We start from the raw sequence: 14,538 nt of genomic DNA, 5'->3' as shown, positions 1-14,538 counted from the left end.
AGATGGTGCGGAGCTGTTCACCTTTGGGGTGGTATGCCATGCCCTTTTTGTGTTATGCACTGTGTGGCATATTTGTATTCTTTTTTTTTTTTTTTATCTCATTGAGTATTTTGCATTGTCCTTGCGGAGTTATCGAAGTCTGGCCATTGGCTAACTTATCCATTTCTAAACAGATTGTGAAACTGTGCACTGATGAATATCTAAAACCTTTGCCATTACTTTGTAACAATTCATGACTGGAAGTCCTCTGACGTCTCTTATTTGCAAGGCATGTTTCAAGGAAGATGTTTCAAAATGTTTTTCCTCTGGGCTAAAGTAAGTTTAACCCACACCTTCAGTCGTGTTTCATTGATTGGACTCCAGGATTAGTAACTCTTCACGCCAATTAAGTTTTGTTGATGTCATTAGCTTGGGAGTTCACACACTTTTTCCAACCCCTACAGCGCAAAGGTTTAGATGATTTATTCAGTAGACAAGATCAATACCATAATTAGCATGTTATTTCTGAAAACAGATGACGTCGGTTCCTAAATATTAGTTGAAAATCTGTCTATATCAAGGACATATTTATAGATAAAAGCAGATAACTGCAAAGGGTGCAATTACTTGTTCTTGCCTCTAGATAGATAGATAGAGATATAGTTACTTTATTAATGACCAAGGGGAATTTTTTTCACTACAGCAGCATTTATAGATACAAGAAAGCAATAAAATAACAGTAAAAAAATATTAAATATAAAAATGCACACTATATACAATAAATAGAATAAAATAAAATAGAATAATTAAATTAAATTAAAACTAACTAAACAATAGTGCAAAGTTTTTTTTGTTTTTTTTTTATATATATATATATTTAAACAACCAAGAAAAACAAACAACGGTGTTATTGTTATGTGATGGATTTTGCCAGAGGTGAGTTATTGTACAGTCGTATTGCAGTGGGCAGGAACGATCTCCTGTATCTGTCCTTGTGACAGCGGAGCTGGAGGAGTCTATTGAAGAACGTGCTCCGCTGTCCCTGCAGCAGGTGGTGGAGAGGGTGGTCAGGATTATCCAACATGGATAATAGTTTGTTCAGCGTCCTCCTCTCCACCACCTTTTCCAGGCTGTCCAGTTTTCAGCCAATGATGGAGCCGGCCTTCTTAACCAGTTTGTTAAGTCTGTTGGTGTCGCCGGCTCTATGTAAACATATTGAGTAATCTAATTTCAATGTGTCCTTTTTCACAGACAGGGATGCCCAGCAGACATTTACAGGACAAATTGAACTTGCAGCTCACAACAAAATGGGTAGTAGAACATAAAATGCACTTCATTCTCCCTGCAAGGACACAAATCTGCTGTTGTTCTAAAACAAAATATATGATGACTGGGATGGTGATTATGACCAGGCATCCCTCATCTTGCCTACCACACATTTAGACAATGTCGTGATTGACTCTAGTTTTTATCCACAGTATGTGAAGAAGGCGAGGAAAGCTGCAATCTTTTAAGGATGTGGGTTTTTTTTTTGATGTCAGTGCATACGTGGGTCACATTCAGGTGAGTCTGTCACCGTCTTTGCTGCCTACGCCACACACCGACAGGGAACATTGCGAGTCACCAGACAGTCACAAGCTATGCAGATTTCAGCGGATGATGATTAAGGAAACGACGCTACAACAAAGACTGGGGAACTACTTCAAACCAGGTAAAACTGGTGGAAGATGGTTCTCAAGAGTTGTTTTTTTTGTTGCTAGGGTTATGTCTCAAATTCACGTTGGGAAGAGACGGTACATGCGAGTCTCACAAGAAATGTGCGGCTCGAAAAGAGATTTGCCGATCTGTGGGAGCGTTCCTACTGGAAGAAGTTTTCCAGACAGAAAAGGAAGAAGGAGCATTCAAAGAGATGAGCTGGGTCTGATAGTAAGCGAGCACCTCATAAGACCAAGAGGACTTTAGCTTCCTTTTATGATAACTGTATTTACTTAGTGCTAGAGTTGGGAAAGTTACATTCAAAAATTCACTACGCTGTAGGACTAATCTCCAACCTGCATAGCCTTTTGTGTCCCACACAAACATATTTTTTGCCCCACCTCGTTGGTTTGGTCCCACGTGCTATCGGTATTAATGAAACATACGATTTCCATAAACCCTTAAATGTAGAACTAATCTGCATGGCACTCAGCATCGAACTCATAAACTATGAACACTGATTGGATACCAGCTAAATGCTGACCTTCACACTATGTTTGCTGGCCGCCTACAGAAGAGAGCCAGCAACATCTGCTGAGACATTACACACCCACGTCTTTCTGTCTTTGTTCCTCTGCCATCAGGAAAAAACAAGATACAGAACAATCAAAACCCAGACCAACAGGCTGAGAAACAGCTTTTTCCCCAGAGCTGCAGCTGAGGACTAATAATAGGCAATACAAACGACTTTGGCACTTTAAAGCCGCTGATGCCTGTGTTTTATGCTTTATATATTTATATGTCTATTGTTCATGCCATGGTGATGTCTTGTTTTACCTTCGTTGTTTATATATATATATATATTTTACCTTTGTTCATTGTTCCATTTCGTTGTAGTTTTTACAATGACAATAAAGTGCCGTATGTCCTTACGTCATCATATGTGAAAAGAAAACATTTTGCCACTAACACCATAAGCACTAAAACGACATCACTTAAAGTTTCCTGTTTGCATCATTTTCAGACGGCTGTGTCGTCGGGCTGAAAACAAGTCGGTGTAACTGCACCTCGTCGACGCAGGGCCGCGCATCTGTGAAGTACTAATATAAGTTGCACATTTATTCGTGTCGTTATTTCGTGTTAATATTTACCTGTTGGCTTTTTGGCAGGAACAATCTGCGCTTCACTCGAGGGCGCTGCCATGTTGTTTTTTTTTCTTCTTCTCCCAAACATGAGACACGTGAGGAGCAGAAAGGCGGAACCAATCGAGTGAAGAGAACAGCGAGGAGAAGCGGAGCACCGATAGAATCGATGTCACTGAACGGGACAGCGCGACCAAACCATCCCGGTGAACCTGAGCGGTTTATGGCGAAAATCTTCTGCAGGTTAAAGGGAAGGATCCACTTCCCGCGCTGACAATCAAATCAAATTAAATAAAAAAAAATTGAAAATAGACATAGAAATAAGAATAAATCAGACATTTACAACATGTAAAATTAAACTAAAACAAAAAACAAAAATAAAAGGAACAAAAATATTGAATAAATAGAAAATAGAAATAAAAACATAAAAAGTCAATCACACACGGTCATTTATAGGCTAATGAATTGCATGTGACAGTTTTATGGAGTTTTAACTTCATATTGAAGATAAAAATGAATTAAAAAGAATATGAATATACTCCGTTTAAGTGTGTGTGCGTGATTCAGAGCGAGAGAGACAGAGTCAGTTTATCTGATCCATTGGTCCATTATGCTTGCAAGATAAGAGATTAAAAAAAAAAAAAAAATTTATCAAGGCTATTTTCTTCAGCAAGTCAGTTTCTTTGAAAGCTGCCTGAATGGGGACCTCGACAAAGCTCCAATCCCCCCCCCCCCCCCCCCCCCTGACGTGTTATCCGCTGGTTCAAGTTATTGTTTCTCCGCTTGTGTCATATCATGTTGATTATGAAGACCTCTGGTGTCAGGGAGCAGCGCGTCTCGGGCTGGCGCAGGCAGGGACAGAGGCTGTAAAAGGGATGGAGCGGTATGCTGCCCGGCGGAGGGGCTGATCGGCTCACACACTCTCTCCCTCCTTGAGTGCATCAGCGAGGTCTGATCTATATAGGTGGAAAGCAGACAGATATTCACAGACGAGATCACAGAAATGTAACAATTACGAGTGGAGAAGAGAGCTGAAAAGGAGGGGATTTTTAAGAAGACCGACGGCATCAAAGTCTACATTATTAAGGAGGATTTGAGGAGTCTGCGTTTATAATCCGACATCAGAGGCGGAATGTGAATCCAAATAACTTATGTTAATTAGAGATTTTAACGAATGTGATGCGATTTGAACGGCTCTGAGGCACCGGGAGAAGAATTTGAGAGTGGCCACTTGAATTTAAATATCTGTGCTTTTTCGGAGTCTACCCGTGTTCACCGTCGACTTGCCCCGTGAACTGATTTCCAGCCTGTACGGTCATTTGGGTCCTGAAGGAGTTGGCCGTCAGGGGTTGTGTCGGACTACTGTGCGTTTGTGCACATCCTACCCACTGGAGTTATCATCATTTCGGATCGAGTGGATGATTTTCGTGAGTGTGTCTGCTCATGGTTACCACCTTATCACAGGTCCGACTGAGGTCCGCCAGACTTTGTGAAAAAAAAAAACCCAGGAGAATTATCGTGTATTTGTCAGTATTGATCAATCCCGCGACAGCCTGCAGTGCAACTCAATAGAGTGGATCGCAAGAATATCCAAAGGAGTGACGACTGACATTTGCACGACGAGCCACCAAAGCTCCGGATCAACTTCAAAACTAAAGCGCAGAACTTTTAAGTCTGGAATATAAGAATAGATGATTCTCCGAGGACGTAAGACGAAATACACCTAGGCCTACAAAATGTTCCAAAGGGGTGAGTAATTCTCAACTTTTGCCGCCCAAATGAATGATTTTGCCTGTGTTATTTGTATAATGGAGCCTACAAGGCGAACCATGCGCACGACTCCACTGCTTGTACTTCTTACGGTTACGAAATAGATGTTTAAATATGACACATTCATAATGCACCATGCTGCCCCGCAGATGTGTTATTAGCCCCACAGACGATGCGCCATTCGAAGAGCATCTTTAATTTGCACAACACGCACTGAAGGTTTCTGGGAATTAAATATTCATCTGTATGAGGATACGTGGGGACGACTGTGTGATATTAATACAGCTGATGCCGCACTGCAGTTTATGAGTTGTACCCGGGTCACAAGGCTATCTCTCCGAGCGCTGCACTCTGCTGAAGCCTTATTATTTGCTGTGTGTCAGTACATTTAGATGTGATGTATCAAATCGCAGTTCACAAGGTTATTCTCCGCCGGACACACAATATATGAACACTCCAGACCTTTAGCACCTCATAAAAAAGAGGAAGAGCCCCTCAAACTTTTAATATCAAGCGCCCCTCCCTCTCCCCCCAGGTCTACACATTAGACCACCCTTTTTACTTGATGATCTTTGCCCCAAGGAACTGTTCCCGACAGTCTAGGCTTTAATTGGCCACACAGCTGCACAACTGTCTGCACTGGATGTCTGACAACAGTTGGAAGAATAAAACCTCTAATGAGAATGGATTACAGCACTAGTCTTTCACTATTATTAAGAGAGTGAAATAATAGTGAAATTAAACTGTTTCCCGTTTTGCTGTGGCCCCCTTGAGGCCCCTCAAGGACCTCTGGAGAGCCTTAGTTTTCACTTGTTACACTTTACTCTACACTTTGTCATAACCTGCTCTTTTGTTTCAACAAAAGTTGTGCAGGAGATAGTAAAACTTTCCACAAAAAAAAAAAAAACACCAAAAAAAAAATAGATTCTTGGTGAGGGGTCACCATAAACCATTGTATTTATTTCACCATTGTATTTATTTCGTCCATCTTGAGAGAAAAAAACCATTTGTTTAGAGTGGGTTTGCTACTGCTATTTGCCTGAGGGGCAGAGAAAAACAACATGTTTTTCTTGCTGCCATCAAATCGATTATTGCTGTTCCAACAGTCGAGATGAAACACACCATGGTAATGAGTGCCTATAGCTATAACAGCTTTGAGGGAAGGTTTAATGTCTAAACCTGTTCCTGACAGATCGCATAACTAATGTGGCTTTACAAGATATGAACAGCTCATTTTCATCTTTCCTGAGAAGTATTATGTCTGGGTTTGGGGTTTTTGGGGGGAGAACTACGAGTCACTATGTATTCCAGAAGAGGCACTTTAGAGTTTAATGCATGAGCAAATAGGTCTGTCTCTGTTTTGGGTAATGCTGGTAAATGCTGAAGTGATAATACAGTGTTATCATCAACAAATCCTCAAGGAGATGATTTCCCACAGCTTGCACTCCATTTTCATTTTTGTTTAGCGCTAAATGGAGACTGTAGAGGTGCAGAGGTGATTGGCATCCTGGGATCGTGCGTTATCCCTTCTCCGTCCAAGGTTTTCGTATGTGAATCCGCTGTCTTACCAACCGCACAGCGCCGGACAGAAAATCACTTAATTCAAGACAAACGACTTCAAAGTACAGATTTCACCAGTCTGCCAAAAGTGCTCAGTGAGCCAACATGTCTGACTCTACAATAGTGAAGCACAGATGCGTCAGCCTTGGCAGGAACAGCGGCAGAAGTTCTCTAGTGAATTTGAATTTTTTTTAGCACCTAAAATAACACATTCCTGGGAAGCTGACTGATGCATCAGGCTCAGCATTTACTGTGACAGATCTACCATTTACAAAACACATACAGGGGACACTGACCTAGCTGACACATGTTGGCACCGCCTCTCCGGTTGACTTCACATTTTGGTCATTTGCCAAATTACCATGTTAATGAAGTGAGCCCACAGATTTTATGATGATCAATTGGCTCCCACTTTGTCTCACAGTCTCCAGATGCTGAGCTCTTCATATTTGTGCCATGATTTTGAACATGTTGATAATTGCTGTGACGAGGTATGGTCATGTCTATACAATCCACAAATATGTCTGAACATCGCAGCATTAATGGTGCTGTGTACTCATCTGCAGGTGAGAAAACATAGTCCTCATATCTTTGTTTGAACACTCACAATGGCGTTTGTGATTCTGCTAGTGTGGGTGTATATCTTTTCTGCGGCTTATGGAACAGCTATGTTAGTGTGTGAGTCTGCATCCGGGTACATGTGTACATTTATGAAGCCATGCAAGCATTGCAGTACATGTCGCTCGATATCTGTCTTGACTTTTGTCTGTCTCTTTGTCTTACTTTCACGATCTCTCTCTTTCTCAAAACTAGTCAGCCATAGAGTGGGCACAAGGGATGATCTGTCAGAACAGCTCTGAGATGGAAAGGACAAGATGTCCACTCAACATAGCCTGCTGTGGCGGGCTGTAATTGCTGCTATATGTTACTCAAGATTATTGGATCAGGCTCAGCTGAAGCTTTTCTTACTTTGGCAAAAAAACAAATAATCTATGCAAACAAGCGCAGACAAGTATGCAGTTCACATGCTTGTGTCAGTGTGCACCATGTCCTGTCCCCTGTGAACACAAAGATGAACATACCTACACACCCTTGTACTGCTATCATTATGAGAATGCTCTGCTGATTACAGTGGTGTGAAAAAGTGTTTGCCCCCTTCCTGATTTCTTAATTTTTTGCATGTCTGTCACACTTAAATGTTTCAGATCATCAAACAAATTTAAATATTAGTCAAAGATAACACAAGTAAACACAAAATGCAGTTTTTAAATGAAGGTTTTTATTATTAAGGGAGAAAAAAAAAAATCCAAACCCACATGGCCCTGTGTGAAAAAGTGTTTGCCCCCTAAACCTAATAACTGGTTGGGCCACCCTTAGCAGCAACAAATGCAATCAAGTGTTTGCGATAACTTGCAATGAGTCTTTTACAGCGCTGTGGAGGAATTATGGCTGACTCATCTTTGCAGAGTTGTTGTAATTCAGCCACATTGGAGGGTTTTCCAGCACCAACCTCCTTTTTAAGGTCATGCCACAGCATCTCAATAGGATTCAGGTCAGGACTTTGACGAGGCCACTCCAAAGTCTTCATTTTGTTTTTCTTCAGCCATTCATAGGTGGACTTGCTGGTGTGTTTTGGATCATTGTCCTGCTGCAGAACCCAAGTTGGCTTCAGCTTGAGGTCACGAACAGATGGCCGGACGTTCTCCTTCAGGATTTTTTTGGTAGACAGTAGAATTCATGGTTCCATTTATCACAGCAAGTCTTCCAGGTCCTGAAGCAACAAAACAGCCCCAGACCATCACACTACCGCCACCATATTTTACTGTTGGTATGATGTTCTTTTTCTGAAATGCGGTGTTATTTTTACGCCAGATGTAATGGGACACACACCTTCCAAAAAGTTCAACTTTTGTCTCGTCAGTCCACAGAGTATTTTCCCAAAAGTCTTGGGGATCATCAAGATGTTTTCTGGCAAAAATGAGACAAACCTTAATGTTCTTTTTGCTCAACGGTGGTTTTGGTCTTGGAACTCTGCCATGCGGGCCATTTTTGCCCCGTCTCTTTCTTATGGTGGAGTCATGAACACTGACCTTAACTGAGGCAAGTGAGGCCTGCAGTTCTTTGGATGTTGTCGTGGGGTCTTTTGTGACCTCTCGGATGAGTCGTCGCTGCGCTCTTGGGGTAATTTTGGTCGGCCGGCCGCTCCTGGGAAGGTTCACCACTGTTCCATGTTTTCTCCATTTGTGGATAATGGCTCTCACTGTGGTTCGCTGGAGTCCCAAAGCTTTAGAAATGGCTTTAGAACCTTTTCCAGACTGATAGATCTCAATTACTTTCTTTCTCATTTGTTCCTGAATTTCTTTGGATCTCGGCATGATGTCTATCTTTTGAGGATCTTTTGGTCTACTTCACTTTGTCAGGCAGGTCCTATTTAAGTGATTTCTTGATTGAGAACAGGTGTGGCAGTAATCAGGCCTGGGTGTGGCTAGAGAAATTGAACTCAGGTGTGATAAACCACAGTTAAGTTATCTTTTAACAGGAGGGGGCAAACACTTTTTCACACAGGGCCATGTGGGTTTGGATTTTTTTTCTCCCTTAATAATAAAAACCTTCATTTAAAAACTGCATTTTGTGTTTACTTGTGTTATCTTTGACTAATATTTAAATTTGTTTGATGATCTGAAACATTTAAGTGTGACAGACATGCAAAAAAATTGGAAATCAGGAAGGGGGCAAACACTTTTTCACACCACTGTACATACAGTGTCTTCTAATGGTTTTATAGGTTTCCGCCCAGTTCCTATTGCTGCTATAGTGCTATAGATTTTCTTACTCCCATGGGAAGCCAGACTGGGAACATCCTTGAAATAATCACTAGCAACATGAAACCATCTATTTCTGATCTCTTACGTCATTGTTGCGTTGTGATGCACAAACTATATTTGTACTATTTTCGATGCCGCTTAAAGAGGATTTCATCCACTTGAATGGTGTCTGTGTGGAAAGGTGCCATTATTTTTTTAATTGGTTGTCGATGATCAAAGAACACAGCAAAATAAAATTGCTGTGCTAGGCTCTTATTGTTGGAAAGGCAAATAAGGCAAATAAATCCTACAACAGCCAGAAAGCATCGCAGTCTGTTCCTTTCGAGGTTGCGCCACAAATCGATGCTATTAGATAGGCTTAACCCTGACTTCTGTGAAGGTGGGCCAAAGAAAAACAAAGAGGTACACTCTGTAGTTTGAAGTCTGCCAACTGTTCAGGCAAATGAACACAAGCATATGAGTATAGGCAACATATACATCATATAGATTTACTTCCCATTTCATGATGGGAAAAATCCTAAAGTATATTATAGTGAATTACATTTGATATTTCAAAACTTTCAAAGCATCTCTTTAAATGTGAAAAAAAAACTGTCCCTAATTGAATCTGCAGTATTCTTACCACACAATGACAGTATAACATGTAACAAAAATTATACTTCTAAATGTACAATATGTGATGGATTTCTACATGTAAATCTTCATGTTGTACTTCTGTCATAAAATACAATGGATGGCTGCAACCTATGTCATGCTCTGAAACTGATCTGCTTTGGCTTGTAAAACACACATTTTGCACTTAAAAGGTTAAATCATGCAAAACAGCTGATAAGCAGTTTAAGCACCAGAATTGCATGCCTTACTTCAACTCTTCAACGTGGACTTTAAAATAATCCTTCATGAACTATAAATCCAAGTTCTCAATCTAAAACAGGACTCTGACAGTCTCACAAAAACACACACACATACACAAATATGGTACAGTTGTTTTTTTGTAGAGTCAGGCTTGCAAGATAAGACTAATTAGGAAATGCATTTGCACTGACTTCATTTAATATGATAAATTTAGCTCAAACAGAACAAAGAGGATTGTAAGAATACTACAGATAATGCAAGCTTTGTGTCGTTGCACACATGCTCACACATCAGCAATCGTATGAATGCTAATTAATTACATTTTCTACATTCCTGTCATAAACGTATCATCCAAAATAAAACAACACAGTCTGTTCCCTAATCTTCCAACTACAGTGATTGACAATATGCTGAGATAATTACTTGTAGTGATTACGACATGCTGTAATCAAATTTGGAAAATCAGCTGCAATTACAAGCTTTGACTTTAAAGCCGCACTTTGCTCATGTTGTTGTCAGTGGAGGCAGACACGGCTGGAGGGTTGGCCATCATTGAGTTAAGCATAATAAATGCAGCCCAAGGAAAACACCTGTGACCTCGGCTCTTAAACTTTCCAGCTCTGCTCACTTATGCAGGCTGTATCTCATGGACCTGTGTCAGAGGCATCAGAGCAGCTCTTCAGTCACAGCTCCAACTCCACTCTCTGCACAATACTGAATAACTATGAAAGGGCTTCTCTTCTCTGTCAGGAATATGTTATTTTAACCTAAGCACAGCGTGACTCATTGACATAAAGTGCTATGTTGATGACTGTAGCAAATTGTTAATATTTTAAAAACAAATGGCCTCTTTGTCACCAATGGACAGCAGCTTCTAAGTAAGTGTGCCCTCAGCGAACCCAATGCAAGGGATTTGAAACACTGACACAAATTTGCACAAGAGCAATATATGTCCATCTGTCACTGTTTTTTTTTGTGTGTGTGCAAACTTTCAGCCATCGTCAAGGCCTAGAGAGTTATATTTGAAGAGAATAGTTTTCTCACTCACATTATCACCTTGCTAATCCTCTCAGAGAGTCAGCCTTTTGCTATCACTCGTTGTCAGGTCTGCATTGTTCTACTTTTCAGCGTGACTTGTGTTTCTGTGCGGGTGAGTGGCAGCGTGGACTGATGACTGAGGGTTTGGAGGAGAGAAGGTTTGAAGCGAAGTGAAGAGGATAATGTAGATAGGAGCAAAAAATATAAACCTCAAACTGATCCCTTAAATCTTTCTAAGCTGCCTGAAAAATAGAAAGCAAATCTGAGCAGGGGTGACATTTCTACTCCTGTCTGACAGTTGTTTAAGAATGTGAATTTTAAGACCTTCTCCACTTCTGTTTGAACAGAGTTGGCCAATCAAAGCATCAAATGGGATGCATGAAAACGAAATACTCCGGCAAACACTTATTTCCGTGTGTTTTGCAGAAGCTGTGCAACCTGGTATCATGGCAAAATGTGAAATAGACACATTGGTCCACAACAGCAAAACATGAAATAGCCACGCTTTGGGCTGTCGAGGCGTGACAGTTACACGTTTTCCGGCAGTGGATGAAAATAAACTACTGCATGCACTGAGCCATGTGATTTACAGGAAAATGAAGCTTCGAGCTAAAACACATGGTTGGGGTTAGGAAGCAAAATATAACTCAACAAAACCTTTGTCACCTATCTGGATTTATCATCCCGCGTGGCAGTCCGTGATTAATGACACCAAGCCACCCATCCTGCCTCCTAATATCGTGAAAACACGTCTTTTGTTGCCTCTGTTGTGAGACCTTGGTCACATGATCCCACATCACGTGATATTTATCAGCGTGTAAGTGTCACGCTTTCAAAACATATGACTCTTGCCTACACAGCCCAAAGCGTGTCTATTTCACACTTTGCCATGATACTGGGTTGAGCTGTGATGTAAAAGCTTGAGGCAAATAAAAATGTCCACAAACTAACCTATTGGTAGTCTGTAGATGTATCCAAGAAAACACAGTCTAGTGTAATTGAGAGAGGAGCATTACTAATTATTGGATAGCTGAGTCACATTTGTTATCCTCTCACACTGCACATCCGGCTCTGTCAGTGCATTCCAAGTATCTGACTTTAGATAAATTGTTAAAATCCAAAAGTGATTTAGAGTGGCCAATACTCAGGAAGACTCTGGCACTATTTCATCACATGACACCTAAGAGAAGATGACAAAGAATTAACTTGTCAAGTGTGTGAAATGGAGAAGACACCACTGACTGGTGTCCATATCATTTTTTTTTTTTTTTTTTTTTGCCATATACTTGTTTTTTTCTGGGAGCCATTTCATACTTCCTTGTCAACCATTTCACACTGAATTAGGTCATGAGGCCTCTGAGTTCAGAAGTGGATGCGGTGCTTTTATGCAGCCGAGGACTCTCTTATTAATGCAGTCTGAAGAGACATCTGAGCAACTAAATCCACAGACCACGCATTACAGGTTCAAATTACAAAGCATGCATGGGAATATCTGTCTGTCCATTTGCCCTTTAAAAAAAAAAAATCACCTGATTCTTGTGCAGACGCCATTTTCTCAGTCTTTGTTGTGGAAATGTGATGCAAGGGTGGTCATTAGCGGATGATAATGAGGTGAAAGAGACAAACAACCTAAGCCCTGTTGGTTTTTCTAATATTAATAATTAATTTGTGATTAAGTGGCTAATTGGAGATTAAAGGTCAATGTCAATGAGAAAGCTATGGATCTTAGAGACAGGAGGGAGGTGGGGGAGAGGCAGAGTTTGACAGTTCAGGAGACTCTTGACGGTAATCCCAGGTGCTCTCCTGTTACTGTGACAGCTCTCCCCCCCTTCCTGAGACATCCTCCCCAGGCGACTGTGCCTTTGTGTGCTGAGGACAGCAATTCACTTACACCAGCACCTGGGCATCTGCCCTTTTGGCATTGAGAGTTAGCAAGTCCTAGAGATGGAGTGGCATTATCAAGATACAGCAGAGGGTAAGAGGAGGGGAGGGACGGGTTGCACTCATACATGTTGGATCTATTACTAAGTAAATTAAAGGGACAGATTTGTAATTTGGTTCATGAGAGCTCACCAGCAAAGCATTTATTTGGTAGGTACATGGTAGCATGCAAAGTGTCCTTTGTGAGATAAAGTCTCAACTGATCTGACTCCTGGCATTGATTCATCTTGCTTATTATGCCACAGATTAATCTCATACTCTATCCATATTACAGTCAGAACTCATTTATTTCAAGATTTTTGACGTGAAAACAATGGCTAATTTCAGTCTCCAGCGTATGCAGGTTGAAGGACGCTTTCAAATAAGAGTTTCTGCTTGGGCTGCCAGGCAAAATTAAAACAGTCAGCGGGGAATGAGATGAGGAAAAAGGAACAACAATCATCTTTCCATTTTCCAAAGCTCCTGTCTCCGGCTCTGTGGCTCACGCTCACCTCTTGCTCCACAGCTCTGCCTCCTCATCCCTGGCGTTAATGAGACAGGCTACTGTCACAGTCACATCTGAGCTTAGTTCTTGTAATATCTGCCGTGTCTGTGCTCTGGCTAATGTCATCTGTGCTCTTACGTCTGTCACGGATCAAGCTGAGTTTTAGGAACAGTGAGGGTGCAGGAAATTTCCACAACCTGTTAGAATTAATTGCATCCTGTGATGTGAATCTCCACTATTTCTGTGATATTGCAAGTGCAGAACCACTTAAAAACACAGCGCCACTTGAACCAGCTACGAGGTCCATCCATCCATTATCTATATCTGCTTTATCCTGAACAGGGTCACAGGGGCGCTGGAGCCTATCCCAGCTCACATTGGGTGAAGGCAGGGTAAACCCTGGACATGTTGGCAGTCTATCACAGGGCCAACATGTTAAGACAGATGGAAGCAAAGACAATTCATGCTGTTATTCACACTTAAGTGCAATTTGTAGAACCATCAATTCACCCAAGACACATGTATTTGGATGGTAGGAGGAAGCTGGAGTACCTGGAGAGAACCCATGCAGGCACAGGGAGAACATGCAAACTCCACACAGAAAGGCCCAGGCCTGGATTTGAACCCAGAACCTTTTTGCTGTGAGGTGACAATGCTAACCACTGCACCACTGTGCTGCCCCAGCTATGAGGTAATTAGGCTAATTGTGACTAATTCTGAAACATACTTGGCTTGGACTTTCCCCCAGTCTCATCTACATTTTAGGATTGGTGTATGTTCAATGACTCCTTAAAAGCAGCATGATTTCCTTGTAATAAATATTTCAAGAGTAAATCAATGAAATACAGTCTGGTACCAGATGTTGTCTCATATAATAGCTTGAGGAGGACAAGAGGATTTACTATGGACTCCAAAAGATAGTTGAGAAGAGAAATGGATAATTATTATGAAAAAAGGCGGGACAGACAGAGACAGATGGAGTCGTAATAATTACAGAATATAGGCCAAGGTCTTTTCCACAATCACATCTTTTATATGCAAATCCCTGACAATTGTCTCAGAATAGACTTAAATTCAGTCATTCAAAGAAGCAGAACCATGTTTCGACCTTATTAAGGCTCATACAATGGGGATAGGAGAGGATTGTAATTACCGGTTTCAATTTACCCTACATTTGTTTTACATATCTGCCTAAATCAAAAGTCAAAAATGTCCTCCTGTGTTTGCAGCCACCTTCAACAAACTGAAA

The 14,538-nt window shown here is 41.2% G+C and overlaps 2 protein-coding genes across 3 annotated transcripts in view; one reads left to right on the top strand and one right to left on the bottom strand.

Moving 5' to 3' along the window:
- The window catches only part of dph1 (diphthamide biosynthesis 1), a 59,791-nt gene extending 56,885 nt beyond the window's left edge, over positions 1-2,906 (bottom strand). For both annotated transcript variants that reach the window (XR_011311509.1, XM_069712425.1), the window contains exon 1: positions 2,826-2,906. Coding sequence is in view for 1 of the 2 variants with exons in the window: in XM_069712425.1 (XP_069568526.1) it covers positions 2,826-2,877 (52 nt within the window). In the remaining variant the exon portion in view is untranslated. The remainder of the gene's footprint in view (positions 1-2,825) is intronic.
- A 750-nt stretch (positions 2,907-3,656) lies between these two features.
- rtn4rl1b (reticulon 4 receptor-like 1b) overlaps positions 3,657-14,538 on the top strand; it is a 139,605-nt gene continuing 128,723 nt past the window's right edge. Inside the window, exon 1 of the mRNA XM_069712423.1 lies at positions 3,657-4,565. Coding sequence (XP_069568524.1) covers positions 4,553-4,565 — 13 coding nt within the window. The 5' untranslated portion in view covers positions 3,657-4,552. The remainder of the gene's footprint in view (positions 4,566-14,538) is intronic.

This window comes from Brachyistius frenatus, unplaced genomic scaffold, assembly GCF_029030835.1.
Source record: "Brachyistius frenatus isolate BFR_SWC_R1_liver_20210118 unplaced genomic scaffold, ASM2903083v1 Contig_109, whole genome shotgun sequence".
In the NCBI taxonomy this organism is placed as follows: domain Eukaryota; kingdom Metazoa; phylum Chordata; class Actinopteri; family Embiotocidae; genus Brachyistius; species Brachyistius frenatus.
Note: the sequence above shows the minus strand (reverse complement) of the source record. Positions and strands in the feature narration are given on the sequence as shown.